Consider the following 17,200-nt stretch of genomic DNA (forward strand, 5'->3'; position numbering starts at 1 on the left):
AGCACTCGATTATGCCCATGTTCCCGCAATCCATCAGTGTGAACAAAGCCCAAATGTTACTTAATGGCAGCAAAATAAAAACAGGTCTTTGCTGTGTGGCATAGCTTGATAAATCCCAGGTTTGGATGAACATAAATACAAATTCGTTGACAAATAAATGAACTTGCAAATATTTTGTGTTTATACTGGTCCATAGGAGGAGAGAAAAGTTTCTGCTAATGCATATACAGTACTTTTTGGACTGAAGGTATTTTCCTCTTTTTCTGAGCAAGGAAACCCCCTATAATTATTGTAAATACATTTCTTATGAGAATTTGAGTTTCTATAAATTCTGGTGTTAACATGCAGAACGTGTATAGTAGATCACATGACTTGCCATAAACCGATCAGCAACAAAGTAATATGAGACTGATTGCCAAGATGAAGGTGTGACCATGTGGAAGATACTAGGCAGGGCTCCTTGTACCTGTATGTATATATAGGAGACTCTCTACTCCTCACTCTCCGGATTCCACAATGACAGCTCTCAGTCTGGCTGCGCTCTTCCTTTGTGTCCTATGTCTTACTGAAGGTAAGTTATTACTGCTCCCTTTTTAACACTGTCAAAGACACTGGATGGAAGTACAAAAGGCAAATAAACTGCACTTTGCAGGCATAGTTGCACTCATTTTCTCCAGAGCTTGGTGAATGTGGTCAAGCACTGCTGATTTCCATCATCCAATCATGTGCAAGCAAAAATGCTGTTTTTTTTAATTTTCCTTGCACCTGATCGGGTATTCTTTACAAAGTGAAGCTTTACCCAACAGTTACATTTACTAAGGAAAATGAATGCAACTGCAAAGTGCACAGTTTATTTGCCTTTAGTAAATCCACCCCAATGTGTCTCCAAAGCAAGGGTGCTAGCCTCATTAGATAAACAATTATGTTTCTGCTGAGTCTGGAAGGTATACTTATTAATGATTAAAGGGTGCTTTCTGGGTCATTTGGAATAATTATCTGATGTCCAGGAAAAGAAGAATGAACTCTTCTGTAGTGAAGTGTGTGAAGTCTGTGAACTCTAGACTGTATGTGCAATAAAAGGCCAAACTGATTTCCACTGCTGAGTTGGAAAAGTACAATTATTTTCTACCTTTGATTATGATCTACTGTACTTCACATACATAGGGAACTTGGTGTAGGGTCATCCACTTTCAGGTCATTACAAAGGACAAGGAGGCACTCTTTACATCTGGAGGAAAAGAGATGTGACCTCCACATATGGAAAGGCTCCTTCACAGTAAGAGCTGTGAAAATGTAGAATAGACTCCATCAAGAATGAATTTTGGACAGCTCAGTAGATTGCTTTTTTTTCAGTGTGTTTGTGCATTTTGGTATATAAATCCTGTATAATAATAATAATAATAATAATAATGTGCTGCCTTCACCATCTGTTGCACGGTCTGCATCATTATGTTTATGACTCTGTAAGTGTCTTAATCCCACATGATGAGAATATTGGACATCCGTTTTTTTGCATGCTTGTCTCATAGTGAAAATGAAAAGGATACTAAAATTACAAAAATTCTTATACAACAGAATACAAATTTGGAAGTGATATAATGTATTTGTATTGTATTTTTGGATGAAAACTCTACTGATTAAAAGAAAATCGTACAATCTGGTATCATACAAGAAAAATGTTCATGCTTGTCCCTTTGATCAGTTTGGGACGAAAGCTGCGTACTAATGATCAGATTATCATTAGTACGCTTTGAAAACTGTATTGTTCATACGATTTTGTGATCGTGTGTACTAGGCTTTATCTACGGCTGATCTTATCTTTACAACTCTCTCTGCCCTCTTGCAAGCCTGGCTTCCTTTGATACCCAGCCATCCTTATATTAGCTCATGATTAGTTAACAACCAACCACCCCCACCCTTAATAGTAGAAAACTAGAGCACCTTTATGGGGAAAGTACTTTGCTAGGGGGGCTATTGCTGGGGTTCTTAACCTTGTGTAAGTCGTCTTTGAAGTGATATGCACTTCAGTGACTGCATGAAGTGGACATACATAGCAAACTGCATTGAAAAACACCAAACAGGTTGCAGGTGATCCTCTCTCTATTCAGCTCTCCTTCACTCAGTAGCATGCGCTTTCTACCATTCCTTCTGACAGTTGTGTCCTCTCTCCTTAAACTCTCTTTACTTCATCCCTCTTCTCCACCCCACAGCTTATATATATATATATATATATATATATATATCACCCTCCCTTCTGTCCTCTCCCTATTACTGCACTCACCAACTCCTGCTAATTCTAAATCCACACGCTAAAACAACCTCCTGGACCCTGAGGCATGGCCCCTCATGTAAATCACACTCCCATATTACCTCCCTCGTCCTTCTGATTCTCCTAACCTTTGGACATATATCCCCAAACCCTGGGCCTCCATAATTTAACTGTGTCCAATGCTCCCTTCACCCCACTTCCTCTGGCAGCAAGCGCAATCCACAGAACGTAGTCTCCATTCCTCTTCTTCCCAAAACCAGCCTCTCCTTTTCCTTCACCCTCTGGAATGAACAGTCTGTCTGTAACAAACTCACCTTCCTCCATGACCTCTATACCACAAATTCCTGTAATCTCCTTGTCCTTGTCATGAATCTGACACTGCTTCCCCTGCTTCCCTTTCCCATGGTGACCTTCTCTGGACTCACTCCCCCAGACCCAGTGGACAGAAGGCAGGTAGAGTAGGAATCCTCCTAGTCCCACAGAGCACCTATCAGGTACTTCACCCATCTCCCTCTCTGACACTCTCCTCTTTTGAGGCACATTATATTCATCTGTTTTCTCCCGTTTCTCTAAGAATTGCTGTGATCTACCTGCCCCCTGGACCGGAATCAACCTTCCTTGATGACTTCTCTGCCTGGCTACCCTACTTTCTCTCTTCCAAAATCCCCACAATCATTCTTGGTGACTTTAACATCCCTGTTAATTCCAATACTCCTGCTATTTCTAAACTTTTTAGCCTAGCCTCCTCTTTTGACCTGAAGCAATGGATACAGGCTTCTACTCATTCCGATGGCAACACCCTTGACATTGTATTCTCCTATTTATGCACTCCGTGCAACCTCTCTAACAATCCTCGCCCACTCTCTGATCACCACCTTATTAGTTTCACCTTCTCCCTGTCTACCACCTCCTGTCCCTCCAACCACCTAACTGATATCCATAGAAACTTTTGCCACCTCAACATTTCTCTTCTCTGCTCTGCTGCTGACCACCTCCCTGTCCTGTCCCAATCTAGCCACTTCTTTCTACAACAGCTCACTGTCATCCTCCCTAGAAAAGCTTGCCCCTTCACTACACACACAATCAGGCCCACCCCTACAACCTTGGCAAACAGATGACACCAGAGGTCTCAAACAATGTAGCCGCTCTCTTGAGTACCTATGGCATAAGACTAAGTCTCAGAAAGGCTTCAACCTGTAGAAATCTGCCCTCCAGAAATATTATTTCTGCCTCTTAACTGCCAAGCAGACCCATTTCATCACTCTCATTAACACCACCTCATCCAGTTCCTGTCAACTGTTCTCTACCTTCAATTCTCTTCTTCGTCCTCCACTGCTTCCACCCACTAACTCACTCATTGCCCAGGAGATAGCCAATCACATCAAAAAGAAGATTGATTCAATTTGTGAAATCTCCAATGAGCAGATACCTCCACCACTTAACACTCCTTGGTACAATCACTACTTCCCTCATTCAATCCCACTACTAAAGATGAGGTTTCTAAACTTTTTTTCTAATGCCCACCTAACCATCTGCCCCCTGGACCCTGTTCCATCGCAAATGGTACAGTCACCCTCTGGCTCTGTTCTACACTCTAACTCATATCTCTCACTCTCTTCTGTCATCTTCTCCAACTCTCTAAAACATGCACTAGTCACCTCCATACTTAAAAAACCTTCACTAGACCCTACCAATCCAAACAGCCTAATAACCATCTCCTTACACCCCTTTTCCTCTATACTCTTTGAATGCCTGGTCTACAACCAACTGAGCAACCATCTCACTGAGACTAACCTTCTTGATCCCCTTCAGTCCGGATTTTGCCCTCAACATTCCACGGAAACTGCTCTCCTTAAACTTGCAAATGATCTACTAACAGCTAAAACCAATAGATACTACTCTGTACTCTTACTCCTGGACCTCTCAAAAAACTCCATGCCTTTGGTCTTCATGACTGTACTCTTCGCAGGTCCTCATCCTACCTATCCCACTACACTTTCAGTGTCACTTGCATTTTTACTTCCTCTTCTATTTCTTTCTCCGTTGGGGTTCCCCAAGGTTCTGTTCTTGGACCCCTCCTATTTTCATTCTACACCTCCCTGGGTCAGTTGATTGCCCCCCCATGGCTTTCAATAGCATTTCTATACAGATAATACCCAAATCTATCTTTCTACCCTCAGCTCACTCCGTCAGTCTCCTCATGCATTACAAATCTACTAACAGACATATCAGCCTGGATGTCACACCACTTCCTGAACATCAATTTATACAAAACCGAGCTCATAAAATGTCATTTCCAATGTGCCCCTTCCCCTGACTTCACTGTCAAAATTTACAGCTCAACCATCAACCCGTCCCCTTATGCCAAGGTTCTAGGTTTAACCTTGGATTCTGAACTATCCTTTTGGCCTCACATCCAATCACTGTCCAAATCATGCTGCCTCAACCTCCGCAACATCTCCAAGATATGCCCCATCCTAACCAATGACACCTCAAATCTTCTAACTCACTCCCTTGTTATCTCTCGCCTTGACTACTGCAACTCCCTCCTCACTAGCTTACTTTTACATAGGCTATCCTCCTTCATTCCATCATGAATGCTGCTGCCAGGGTCATCCATCTTACCAACCATTCAGTGTCTAGTACCCCTCTCTGCCAATCCCTCCACTGGCTTCTGCTCACCCAACAAATTAAATTCATGTTACTTACAGCAACTGATAAAGCCATCCACAACTCAGCCGCCAGCTACATCACTAACCTTGTCTCAAAATACCAACCAAAGCGTTTATTTCAATCCTCCCAAGACCTCCTACTCTCTAGCTCTCTTGTCACCTCCTCTCATGCTCACTCCCACCACTTCTCCAGAGCCACTTTCATCCTCTGAAACTCCCTTCCCCAATGTGTCCGACTATCTCCTACTCTGTCCACTTTTAGACGATCCCTGAAAACTCATCTGTTCAGATAGGCCTATCTGCCCCTACCTAATTATTGTACATGTATCAGCCCATTTCCCATAGTTATTACCTTTTGTATCTCTTGACCCTCCCTCTTAGATTTTTAAGCTCTAACGAGCAGAGCCCTCTGATCCCTCTTGTATTAAATTGTATTGTAGTTGTAAAGTGGTGTGTAAACTGTTGGCGCTATATAATTATCTATGTAACCTGAAGCAGATGGATATCTGCATCCAAGTCCATGTGAGCTTAGCCATAAACTATCCATTGACATTGGATCGAGGTCTGAACATGTACATTTTTTAAAGTTGGAATGCATGCATTCCTAATCATAACAGGCAAATTTGACTTTTGGCATACACCTCCGGCACTCAGATAACAAAAGTGAACAAATGACAAAATCCAGCTAAACTAAGGGATTCATCCAATGAAGATCTGTTGATGCACCATTGTCCACAAAAATCAGGACTAACCTATAGACATACAATCACTTCCTATCCTACCTTTTATCAATCATTTTATCTTTGCAGTCTCATTGTTATAGACTCTTTAAAGCTCTATCAACCATATATTAATTCATATCAAAATTATTCATGTGCTGTTAGGACGTGTTCAGTGTTCTGTTGCAGCACACAGTCACACATAAGCACCGACATATCTTCCAACAACAGTTTTTTGGTCAATTGATACAGATTAGGGGTTCATAGGAAATTAGCAAAAGCAATGCAACACATTTCAATGCACCAACAAATAGATGTGAGGTTACAGATAATACAAATGTTCCTTTTCTCATATATAAAAAAAAACAAGCTGGCAGGAACTGTCTACTGATTAGATTACTGCAAGCAAAGTCTTTAACCACTTGCCACCCAGGAGGCAGCTGCAGGCAGGATCATGTATATACAGTATATATAAGTGATCAGCCTTCTTACAGGTCTCTTGTGTGCATGTCCACACCCCCTGCGGACCCGTGCTGTGATTGGACATAGCACAAGTTTGACAGCAAAAGAAAGTTCTATTTATGTGAAAAAAATTATATAAATTTCATTTGCGTACAGTGTTGCATGGTTGTGCAATTGTCAGTTAAAGGAATGCAGTGCTGAATAGCAAAAAATGCTCTGGTCATGAAGGGGGTAAAACCTTTTGGAGGTCAAGTGAACTTTTAAACAAACTTTATTTAACTAACAATACAGTATACAGAATATACCCATGCACCTATATAAAAAGAAATTATAATTTTACACACACACTTTTTTTTGTTTAAGCAGCTCATCAGAACAAAAGATTAATGTACTGCCAAATTTGTAAAAGTTATAAGAACATTGAGATATTGTGGCTGTTTTATATTAGGAAAAAAGTTTAATCTACTCTCATTTTAATGATGAGAAGAAGCCTAAACATGGCAGGTGTCAATTTGTCCTTATGGGGTAAAATACCCTTTCTCACCCCCTGAAGCCGGCCATAAATGGATCAAAATTTGGCCAGTTCAGCAGGGACCAGACAAATTTCAATCCAAGTATGGACATCCTGGTTGTACACAAGCCAATTGTCTTATGTATAACCACCATTTTAGGTTTTTCCTGAACAATTAGTTCTACTGACTATACTCGGAAACACTAATCATTGTGCTCTGCTGGCAGGGAAGGCTCCCCCACTAGCAGAACACAATAGCACTGCTGGAGGTATTCCCCCATCAACGCTGACTTTGTTGGTGGGGAAATCAATTTTTTTTTCCTTCCACCTTTGGTTGCATTATCTATGGCCTCCCTTAGTTGCAGCAATTCTCTCCCTAGATCACTTATTTATTAATTCTTATTTTTTTTTATTTAATAGAAAACTATAGTGGGCTTGGGTCAACAGGCTTTTTTAGCATGGGTCTGGCAACATGTAAAAAGGAGCAAGGGATCCACCTCATAGCTGCATAATACACATTTTTGTATATTAAATGTTTATTTCTTTTTCGTTTTGGCCATAATGCTTAAAGTGAACCCCTGCTCTGATCACACACGCTAAAGTATTTATATTATCTTTACAAGCAATAAGCAAAATTTAAAACACACACTGAAATATACTCAATTCCTAACCAAAAGAAAAACTAATAGGATCGGAGGGGATTGAGTACATTTCAGTGTCATTTGAATAGAGAATTTGATACCAGTAAAACTGGTGGACAGGTTGAGACCAGGGGTGGACTGACAACTCATGGGGCCCCCGGGCAATAGGGGATCATGGGGCCCCTATGTCCTCGCCCACACTCAAATCACACCCAAAAAAGCCTATGAAAGGTACCAGGGACATTTCATGGGGCCCCCTACTGACCCCGGGCCCTCGGGCAGTGCCCGGGTTCCCCAATGGTCAGTCTGCCCCTGGTTGAGACTACATTGTATTAGTCTCCCTCCCATTGCCTGAGTTTATTGTATTTAAAACACACACCTCTTCAGTTCCATGTCTGCAAGCACTGTGGAGAAATTAAGTTTCAAAATTTACAACATTAAAGTCAAAGTGCTTTCCTTATTACTATCTGCTACAGCAAAATTTGGACAGCCTGTCCTCTGTTATAAACACACATCAAGTGCTGGAAGTTGTTAGAGATCGACTCTAGAGTCTTTGATGTGAGCTATAAAGATTTTTAAGATGAAAAAACTCCATAATAAAATCAACCACAGATATCAGTGAAGGTTTACTTTACCTCTCTTTTACCATTTGTTAAGAATATATAAATACGGTGTACTTTAACCATTTCAGCCATCACACAATAACCCCCCTGGGCGAGAACAATTGTTATATTTTTTACTCTAGGCCTACTGCTTTAGTAATCACTTTGTCTTTACTTAGATAGGAAGTAATACATATAATTTTTTTTAAGACAAAAAAGGCTTTTTTGGTACTATTGTCTTGCCAAATGTTTTTTTTTATGCAATCCAAAGACAAAAAAGTAACAAAACTAAAAAAAAAGTCACTTTTTTCTACTTTGATCAGGGTTAGTTTTAAAATTGTTTTAGCTATGTTTCATACCTGTGCAACTCATCATGCAATTTGACCAATCCAAATCGCATGACAAGTTGCACCCTATTGCCAGCAATGGAACCATTCGAATTGGTGGGAATCCGACTACATTGGAGTCGCTCCAATTTTAAAGTAGTTTCTACACTATTTTCATCCACGGAATTGGAAAGTCACTATCAACTTTTGAACAGATCACAAACTGTCACTATTTTTTATTCATCACCTTAGGAGTATATATACTTGTGTGTTCATTTTTAGCACTGCACCTTTGTTATATATAACTATTTTCAGTGATGAAGTCGTACAGATGTCAGGCAAGTCACACCTGAAATCGCACTGACCTGCATCTTTGAAATCGCGCTACTTCAAGCGAAGTAGAGCAATTTCAAAGTCGCATTTAGTGTGAACCAGGGATTATTGTAGATAGAAAGTAAGCTATTCGATTTAAAACACCACTAAAGTTATAATTCTGCTACAAAGCATTGCAAAGTTTTTTGCAAATGAAATGAAGGCTTTTAAAAAATGTTTTACATGTGACACTTAAAAAAATTAATGATTCAAACTAGAAGCAAAAATAATTTAAACATTAACAGAAAAACAGAAATAAAAAAAAATGAAGACAAATAATAGTTAAGGGGACAATGAGAAGAAGGAGTTGATTAGCATATTTTATAAAAAAAACATGCAAAACAAGCAAAAAAAACCCAATAAGGCCCCTTTCACATTGACGATCCGAAAAACGGACAGACTGACCCATTCAGACATTCATAGCTCTCTACTGAGCTGTGAGTGTCAGTGGACATGTATAATGTACGCTAAAAAAAACAGATGGATTGGGATCCAACCACCCCACAGAAAACAGCTGTGTCTGCTCTGCATCAGTTGAGCAGACATGAACCTGTCATCTGCTTGCTCAATGGGGATCAGCGGAGAAATCCCCCGCTGAGCAAGCTGATCCGCTGACAGGTCTGTCCTTTCTGAAAGGGGCCGTAAACATTTTTGTTTGCTTGTCAGGTTACTCTAACTCAGTAATCTCCAAACTGTGCCCCAAGGGCCGATTATGGCCCCTTGCTTGCCTTTCGGGCAATATTTCTCCCTCTGATACAAGGCATTATACCACCCACTGACACTAACGATGGGGCATTCTTCCTTCCACTGACACTAACAATAGAGCACTATTTCTCCCACTGATACCAATGATGGGGCACTATTTCTCCCACTGATACCAATGATGGGGCACTACTCCTCCCACTGACACCAATGATGGGGCACTATACCTCCCACTGATATCAATGATGGGGCACTATACCTCCCATGGATACCAATGATGGGGCACTATTCCTCCCACTGACACCAATGATGGGGCACTATACCTCCCACTGATATCAATGATGGGGCACTACTCCTCCCACTGATATCAATGATGGGGCACTATTCCTCCCACTGATATCAATGATGAGACACTACTCCTCCAATTGATACCAATGATGGGGTACTATTCCTCCCACTTATACCAATGAGGGGGCACTATTTATCCCACTGATACCAATGGTGGGGCACTATTCCTTCCACTGATAAAAACAATGAGGGGGCACTATTTATCCCACCAATACCAATGATGGGGCACTATTTATCCCACCAATACCAATGATGGGGCACTATTCCTCCTCACTAATACCAATGATGGGGCGCTATTCCTCCCACTGATACCAATGATGGGGCACTATTCCTTCCACTGATAACAATGAGGGGGCACTATTTATCCCACCAATACCAATGATGGGGCACTATTTATCCCACCGATACCAATGATGGGGCACTATTCCTCCCACTGATACCAATGATGGGGCACTATTCCTCCCACCGATACCAATGAGGGGGCACTATTTATCCCACCGATACCAATGCGGGGGCACTATTTATCCCACGGATACCAATGATGGGGCACTATTCCTGCCACTGACAGCAATGATGGGGCATGATTCCTCCCACTGACAACAATGATGGGGCACTATTCCTCTCACTGATACCAATGATGGGGCACTATTTATCCCACCGATACCAATGAAGGGGCACTATTTATCCCACCGATACCAATGAAGGGGCACTATTTATCCCACCGATACCAATGATGGGGATCTATTTATCCCATTCATACCAATGATGGGGCATGATTCCTCCCACTGATAACAATGATGGGGCACTATACCTCCCACTGATACCAATGAGGGGGCACTATTTATCCCACCGATACCAATGAGGGGGCACTATTTATCCCACCGATACCAATGATGGGGCACTATTTATCCCACCGATACCAATGATGGGGCACTATTTATCCCACCGATACCAATGATGGGGCACTATTTATCCCACCGATACCAATGATGGGGCACTATTTATCCCATCGATACCAATGATGGGGCATGATTCCTCCCACTGATAACAATGATGGGGCACTATTCCTCCCACCGATACCAATGAGGGGGCACTATTTATCCTACCGATACCAATGAGGGGGCACTATTTATCCCACCGATACCAATGAGGGGGCACTATTTATCCCACCGGTACCAATGATGGGGCACTTTTTATCTCACCGATACCAATGATGGGGCACGATTCCTCCCACTGATAACAATGATGGGGCACTATTCCTCTCACTGATACCAATGATGGGGAACTATTCCTCCCACTGATACCAATGATGGGGTACTACTGCTCCCACTGATACCATTGATGGGGTACTACTTCTCCCACTGATACCAGTGATGGGGTACTACTTCTCCCACTAATAGCAATGATGGGGTGCTTTCCCTCAAACTGACTCCAATGATTTGGCACTATTCCTCCCATTGATATCAACGATGGGGCCCTATTCCTCCTGCTAATACCAATCATGGTGCATTGGTTACATCCGCTGATACCGAGATTCTATCTCCACTAGGCAAAGTCTGGCCCCCCTATAGTCTAAAGGACAGTAAACTAGTCCTTTGTGTGGAATGCTTGGAGACCCCTGCCAACTGACATTATATGAGGAATGAAGCTCATCCATTGAATTTGCACATGAATAAAACAGAGTAAATACAAATGTATTTGTACATTACATATAGATGTATGTCTCTATCTTGCATCCTTATTGGCACTGTGTCAGACGGTCCATTTTTTGATAGCAGCAGCGTTTACGGCTGTTGTAATTCCACAGCAACTCCTTTCATTTCGACAGCCAGGAATTGCCAATGCAAGGGGAGAAGTTGCCAAGGGGCCAAAGGATTAAGCCCAATAGTAACCCATAGACTCACAGATACATTTTTTCTCAGTTCATAGGACAGTAGCATTTTCTCATGGAGTCTCATTGTGAACAAAGAGGGAGAAGGTACACACTAAATTTGATGGAACTTAAACATACCATTCTCAGGCTGTCGCCTGAAAACATGATATCATCTGGAAAACGAAAACAGGAGAACTAATTCCCTTCAGTATTTGCTCATAAATATGAACTTTGTAATGTTGAACATTGTAGGTAAATAATCCAGGTAATCGCAATCCATGGTTCACGTCATTATATATGTAGATAATTTACAGTGCATTTGAGGACATGCAGGCATAATGTACTAGATGGAAACTGTTTAGTGACATTTAATTATGTTTTATTTTTTTTTAGGTATTTTAACAGTAGGAATCACAACGTTTGCATTACCTATTATTCTTGTCATATCCTTTATGTACAGTCATGGCCAAAAATATTGGCACCCCTACATTTCTGTCAGATAATGCACCACATTGCCCAGAAAATTGTTGCAATTGCAGGTGTTTAGACATTCTCATGTTTAGTTCTTTTGTTTGTATTGGTATGACACACAAAAAAAAGTGGACAAACAAAAAGACAAATTGACACATTCCACCCACTCCAAAAACTCCAAAAATGGACTGGACAAAACTATTGGCACCTTCTCAAAATTGTAAGAAATAATTGCATTCCAGGCTTGTGATGCTCCTGTGATTTGTAATTAAACTCTCATGTATCAATTAGAGGTGCTGACAATATATAACTGATACCGACAACCATTTAAAATGGTGAAAAATGTACTCCTTTTTGTTGTGTGTCTCTGTGTGCCACATGGAGCATGGAGAAGAAAAAGAGCAGCAAAAAATTGAGGATTTGAGAACAAAAATTGTGGAAAAGCATGGACAATCTCAAAGTTACAAGTCCATCTGCAGAGACCTTAATATTCCTGTGTCCACTGTGTGCTACAGTGTCAGGAGGTTTACAGCCTGTAGCTAATCTCCCTGGAAATGAACTAAAGAGAAAAAATGATCAAAGATTGCAATGCAGGATTGTTCGAATGGTGGATAAAAAACCTCGATCAACTTTCAGACAAAATTTAAGCTGACCTTCAGGTACAGGCTGACATAAAAACATAAAAAATCCACCTTGGAGTTTTCCAAAACGTACCTGAAGAAGCTGAAATTCTTTTAGGAGAATGTGCTGTGGACAGACAAAACAAAATTACAGCTTTTTGGTAAAGCCCGTCATTCTACTGTTTTCAGAAAAATAAATGAGGCAAGCCAATGAGGAGAGAGAGACCCGGGAAACCTGAGTCTCCAGTACACATCGCTGGACCGAGATCGGGCTCATGTGAGTGGGCTGGGGGGCTAATGCACAGAGAAGGTTGTTTGCCTTCATGCACACAAAGTCTTTACAACCACTTTAATTCATACATTGTTTAGTAGTTGCGTATTAACATGCCAAAAGCATTTTGGTGTCTGTAATGGGCAGGGCTGCAGTTAAAAACCATGGGACCCTGTACGGCCAACCTGACAGGCCCCCGCCCCCCCAAAAAAACTGTTTACTATGCTTTAGTTTTGAATGAACACAGTGAGTGATCAGTGCTGACCACTCATTGTGTTCATTCATGAGAGGAAGGGGCTGGTAAATGTGACATATTTACCGGACCAGACCTCTACTCTCTATCCTGAAGGATCCCATTGTGTGCTTGCAGCTGCCAGTGGAAAGCTGAAGAAAGATGAAGGCAGCACTGTGGAGGTGGGAGCACATGGGGGCCCATGCAGCAGGGGGAAAAGTATGATGCACAGGGAGGATGAAGGTCGCAGTGTGGGGGGGGGGGCAATTACTGGAACTGATCACCATTATGGCTCTCTGTGCACTAGCTGAAAGCCAACATGAGGGAGAGGAGAAGAAGCCAGCTTCCAGTTTCTGCAGAGAGAGCCATACAGGGGATCAGTTCCCGTAATTGCCCCCCCCCCCTCTGCCGAACACCCTCTCTGCCAAATTCACCCAGCTGCTTTGGTCCCCATACTGTCCTGGGCCTCATACAGGAGGACTGGTGGTACCCCCTTTCCACAGCCTTGGTAATGGGCACTGAGAATTAAAGCCTCATTGAAATTGCAATTTAGAAAATAGAACAGCCTGTATCCCGCCAGTATGCTGTAGAACAGGATCCTTGTTCTCCTTAGGGAAGCAATGATCTCCTGCAGAGTCAAAGCTATAAGATGAACCTCTGCAGAGAGACCCTTGCTTCCACACAAGGAGAAAAGGTTCCACTCTGCAGTGTGCTGGCTGGAGATAGGCATTTCTACTCCGGTTGTGACTGCTTTCTAAATAAAAACAAACTGTGAGGCATCAAACACCTTTTTTTTTTCATATGCAGGTGGAATGTTTTTACAGAAGCTGGTTTACACAAAGGTTTAACTGGATATTATAAATTACATTTTGTAGAAATACAGGCAAAAATCCTGCTTGTGATATAAATGGGCATATTTTCTAGTAGTGGAAATACTCCTTAAAGTGTATCCCTAAACAAAATCTTTTTGTTTAAATTCCTGAGTGTGCAAGGGTTAGATCCTCTGTCAAGTTTTTATTGCTAGTAATTGGTAGCTTCAAGTGTACCCAAACAATAAACAAAAATCACAATTATGAAGAGAGTTTAAAAAAAAATAAATGATACCTAACTAGGTGGATGCAGCATCGATTCGATGCTGCATTTGTCCCCACCGGCTCTAAGGATGAGAACTGAGCAATCAGACACCACTGATCACTCAGTTCTCCCTGCTGCTCTGAGCAGAGATCCGGGACTGTCAGTCACCAGTGTCTGCTCTGCCCCCCCCCCCCCATCATTCACTGGAGTGCTGGTCTGTGGTGGAGCGGACAGGAGCGGCTGGCTCAGGCTCTCACTGGGAGGCTGAGGCAGGTGCCGTTCCAGGCACCTAGGTGGATCCCGACCACATGGTCGCAATCTTTCCAGCCTGGACTGACTAAGTGATGTCAGCCAGCAGTGGACTTTAGCCCGCTGTTGGCTGAAAACGGGTCACAGCAGTGCAGAAAGAACTGCTCTCCTGTGATCCAGAGAAGAAGTACAGCTAATGAGCTTTGGCTGTATTTCTCCTTTAATGTATCAAAAATACCTTCATTCAGATGACTGTATTCTAGAAACCCTAGCCCACATTTAAAACCACTTAAAATGAAATACCACAAGTCTTGGAAACAACCAATAGGTGGTTGCATAAACCCAATAACAAATCAGTTAACAGAATAATCCTCAAAAAAATGATTTAATGTACAAAAATGCATTTATTTGTAATAGGATATATGCACATAGAGGAATTTTCTAAATATGCAGTTTATGTACTGTATATACAAAAATTAGAATCCAGCATTATCCAAATAAAGCGGATCAATAGTCTAGTCATTTATAGTTTACATAGCAGAGTCAATTGAGGTGAAAGCCAAGTGTAAAACAATAAATCCAGAAACACATATTCTGTATAGTAGTAGTAGTAGTAACTGAGCTGGTATGAACTGACACGTGTTCAGTCATAAAGCAAATTCCAAGTTAGTAGATACCATATTGGTTTGGGCACTCCCATGTCGTACATATAACTACATGTATTTACAATGACACATACGTCTCAACAAATGCACTCAATGCAGCACACAATAAAGGGCACCTGTGTTGTGCCTATACAAGGAAAGTTGGTCAGTCCTTATGTCATATGCCATGCAGGGCTAAAGCCATATATACTGTATCAGCATAGTGGAACATTCCTTTTTTAGATGAAACTGCAGACAATGGTAAACAACAGTCAAGCCTTCTACAGAGAGGCTACAATGAAGGAGAATATAGCCCACTGAGACTGCAGCATAAACAGATTAGCCCCAATGGCATATGGTTGCAGAAGGTGGTACTATACAGAGTGCCCAGAAACATGAGTTATTGTTGGAACACTCCTTTGCACAAAGCCAAAATCCGAAGTTGCGAAAAAACTGCTCAAATTGGGCTCAAAATAGTTCACTCCTCCATGTCCAAAAGTTCTGATTATGCTTCTCGACATAACTGCTAATAAGCAAGGAAATGCCTCACTCAGGAGGTATGGAAATGGAAAATAGCACCAGTGACCTGTGACACATTTCATCATCTGAACGGCAAATTTCCTAAAATGGACTGGTGTTGCTGATCAGATGAGCTTAACCAACGTGTATGTGATGTAACAACGCACATAGCATCATAGTGAAATGTGACGTCACAGCACAAAAAGCAGATGAAATTGATGGAATCATTCAGACCCAGTGGAATATGAGATTTCAGTTTATAAATCCATCTACTCTCTAGTTCTAATTATTGTTTATCATTGTTTTCATACTTCTATTCTTATGGCTTGTATGTCCAGAAGACAAAATGTCCATTCAAGGTGCTGATCTCAGATAACGTTTTCAATATCTCGTCAGAGAATCTTCGTTCACTCATTGCCCAACATGCTCTATATGGGCCTAATGATAATATAAATCCCCTAGATAGGGTCCTTAAAGTGGAACTTCACTCTCTCAATCAACTTTGACTATGTTCATTCCTTATGCTGCCAGCATTAATAAATAGATAGGAAAGTATATCATATTTATTTTAAACTTTTTTTTTACATTTCTTCATTTACTTCCTGGTTTCAATGCCTAGGCAAATGATATCCCAGGTCATACATACATCCCAGGAGTCCTCAGGAGGGGAGGAGGGATTTTCTCATCTAAGCACACCCTCCTGGCTGTATGCCTAAACTGAGGGCAGATGGATTCCAGGAATTGCTACATGAATCATCTGCCCTTACTCAAGATGGCCACGACCAGAAATGCTATGGGGTGTTTTCTCAGTAAAATAAAGCATGGATGCATGGATGGATAGGGGAGTTTGCTTTGAATATTAAAAATTAATTAAATATCACTTTTGCTTTGTGGTGCTCAGATACAGTGTAGTTAAGGGGGGGGGGGGGTTGATACTTAGCATTACTCTATTTGTATTAGTTAAAATCACAAAGGGTTCTTATAGATGAGGTTGAGGGGCTCCAAAGTCTTGGTTCTGAGCAGAAAGTATTGGATTTTCCGTTTTCTCTGGACTTGCTAATTCCCAGACTGGGGTCTGGGATCAAGAGGCTTCGAGAGGGATGAAGCCTCTAACCTTTACTTCTGGGGACCAGCAGGTATACACAGTCTTTGTAATTTAGCGCCTGGCCATAGTTCAGGGCTCCACCCGGAGACAGGAGGTTCCCTGCCCACAGGTCAGGGCATGGGCAGTGCGGTGAGGAGCTGTGAGTGGTATGCAGAATATACATGTGAGCCCTCTGATGCTGTGAGGTGGTCAGAAGGAACAGAAAAGGGCCAAAGTCTGAGGCCAGAGCAGTGTGCTGTGAGTGTTAGCCGACAGGCTGAAAGAGTATTGAAACAGCTGTATAGCATTGAAAGAGACGCACCCCTGTAAGGGTTTGAGTTTCAAATTTAATTAATTTCCCAGCTGGACTGAACTACACTTGAGCAAAACCCCTGAATATCACAGCATAATAATGCATGCACAAGGTTTGAGTGAGCCCTTACTCTCAAGTCATACTCAGTTCAATGGTTGCATATTAACAGCCCAACAGTTTTTTTGCAGTGAATTTCCTCAAGCTGACTGGTGTTGCTGGTTGGATG

The 17,200-nt window shown here is 41.7% G+C and overlaps 1 protein-coding gene across 2 annotated transcripts in view; it reads left to right on the forward strand.

Annotated features, from left to right (window-relative positions):
• The first annotated feature begins 488 nt into the window (after nucleotides 1–488).
• Nucleotides 489–17,200, forward strand: part of CCL28 (C-C motif chemokine ligand 28) — a 28,426-nt gene continuing 11,714 nt past the window's right edge. The window contains exon 1 of one of the 2 annotated variants that reach the window (XM_089687797.1): nucleotides 489–571. In XM_089687797.1, coding sequence (XP_089543923.1) covers nucleotides 517–571 — 55 coding nt within the window. In that variant the 5' untranslated portion in view covers nucleotides 489–516. The remainder of the gene's footprint in view (nucleotides 572–17,200) is intronic. The other variant, XM_089687798.1, reaches the window with a different exon arrangement.

This window comes from Staurois parvus, unplaced genomic scaffold (assembly GCF_062004578.1).
Source record: "Staurois parvus isolate SC_StPar_1 unplaced genomic scaffold, SC_StPar_1.0 ptg000438l, whole genome shotgun sequence".
Lineage (NCBI taxonomy): Eukaryota > Metazoa > Chordata > Amphibia > Anura > Ranidae > Staurois > Staurois parvus.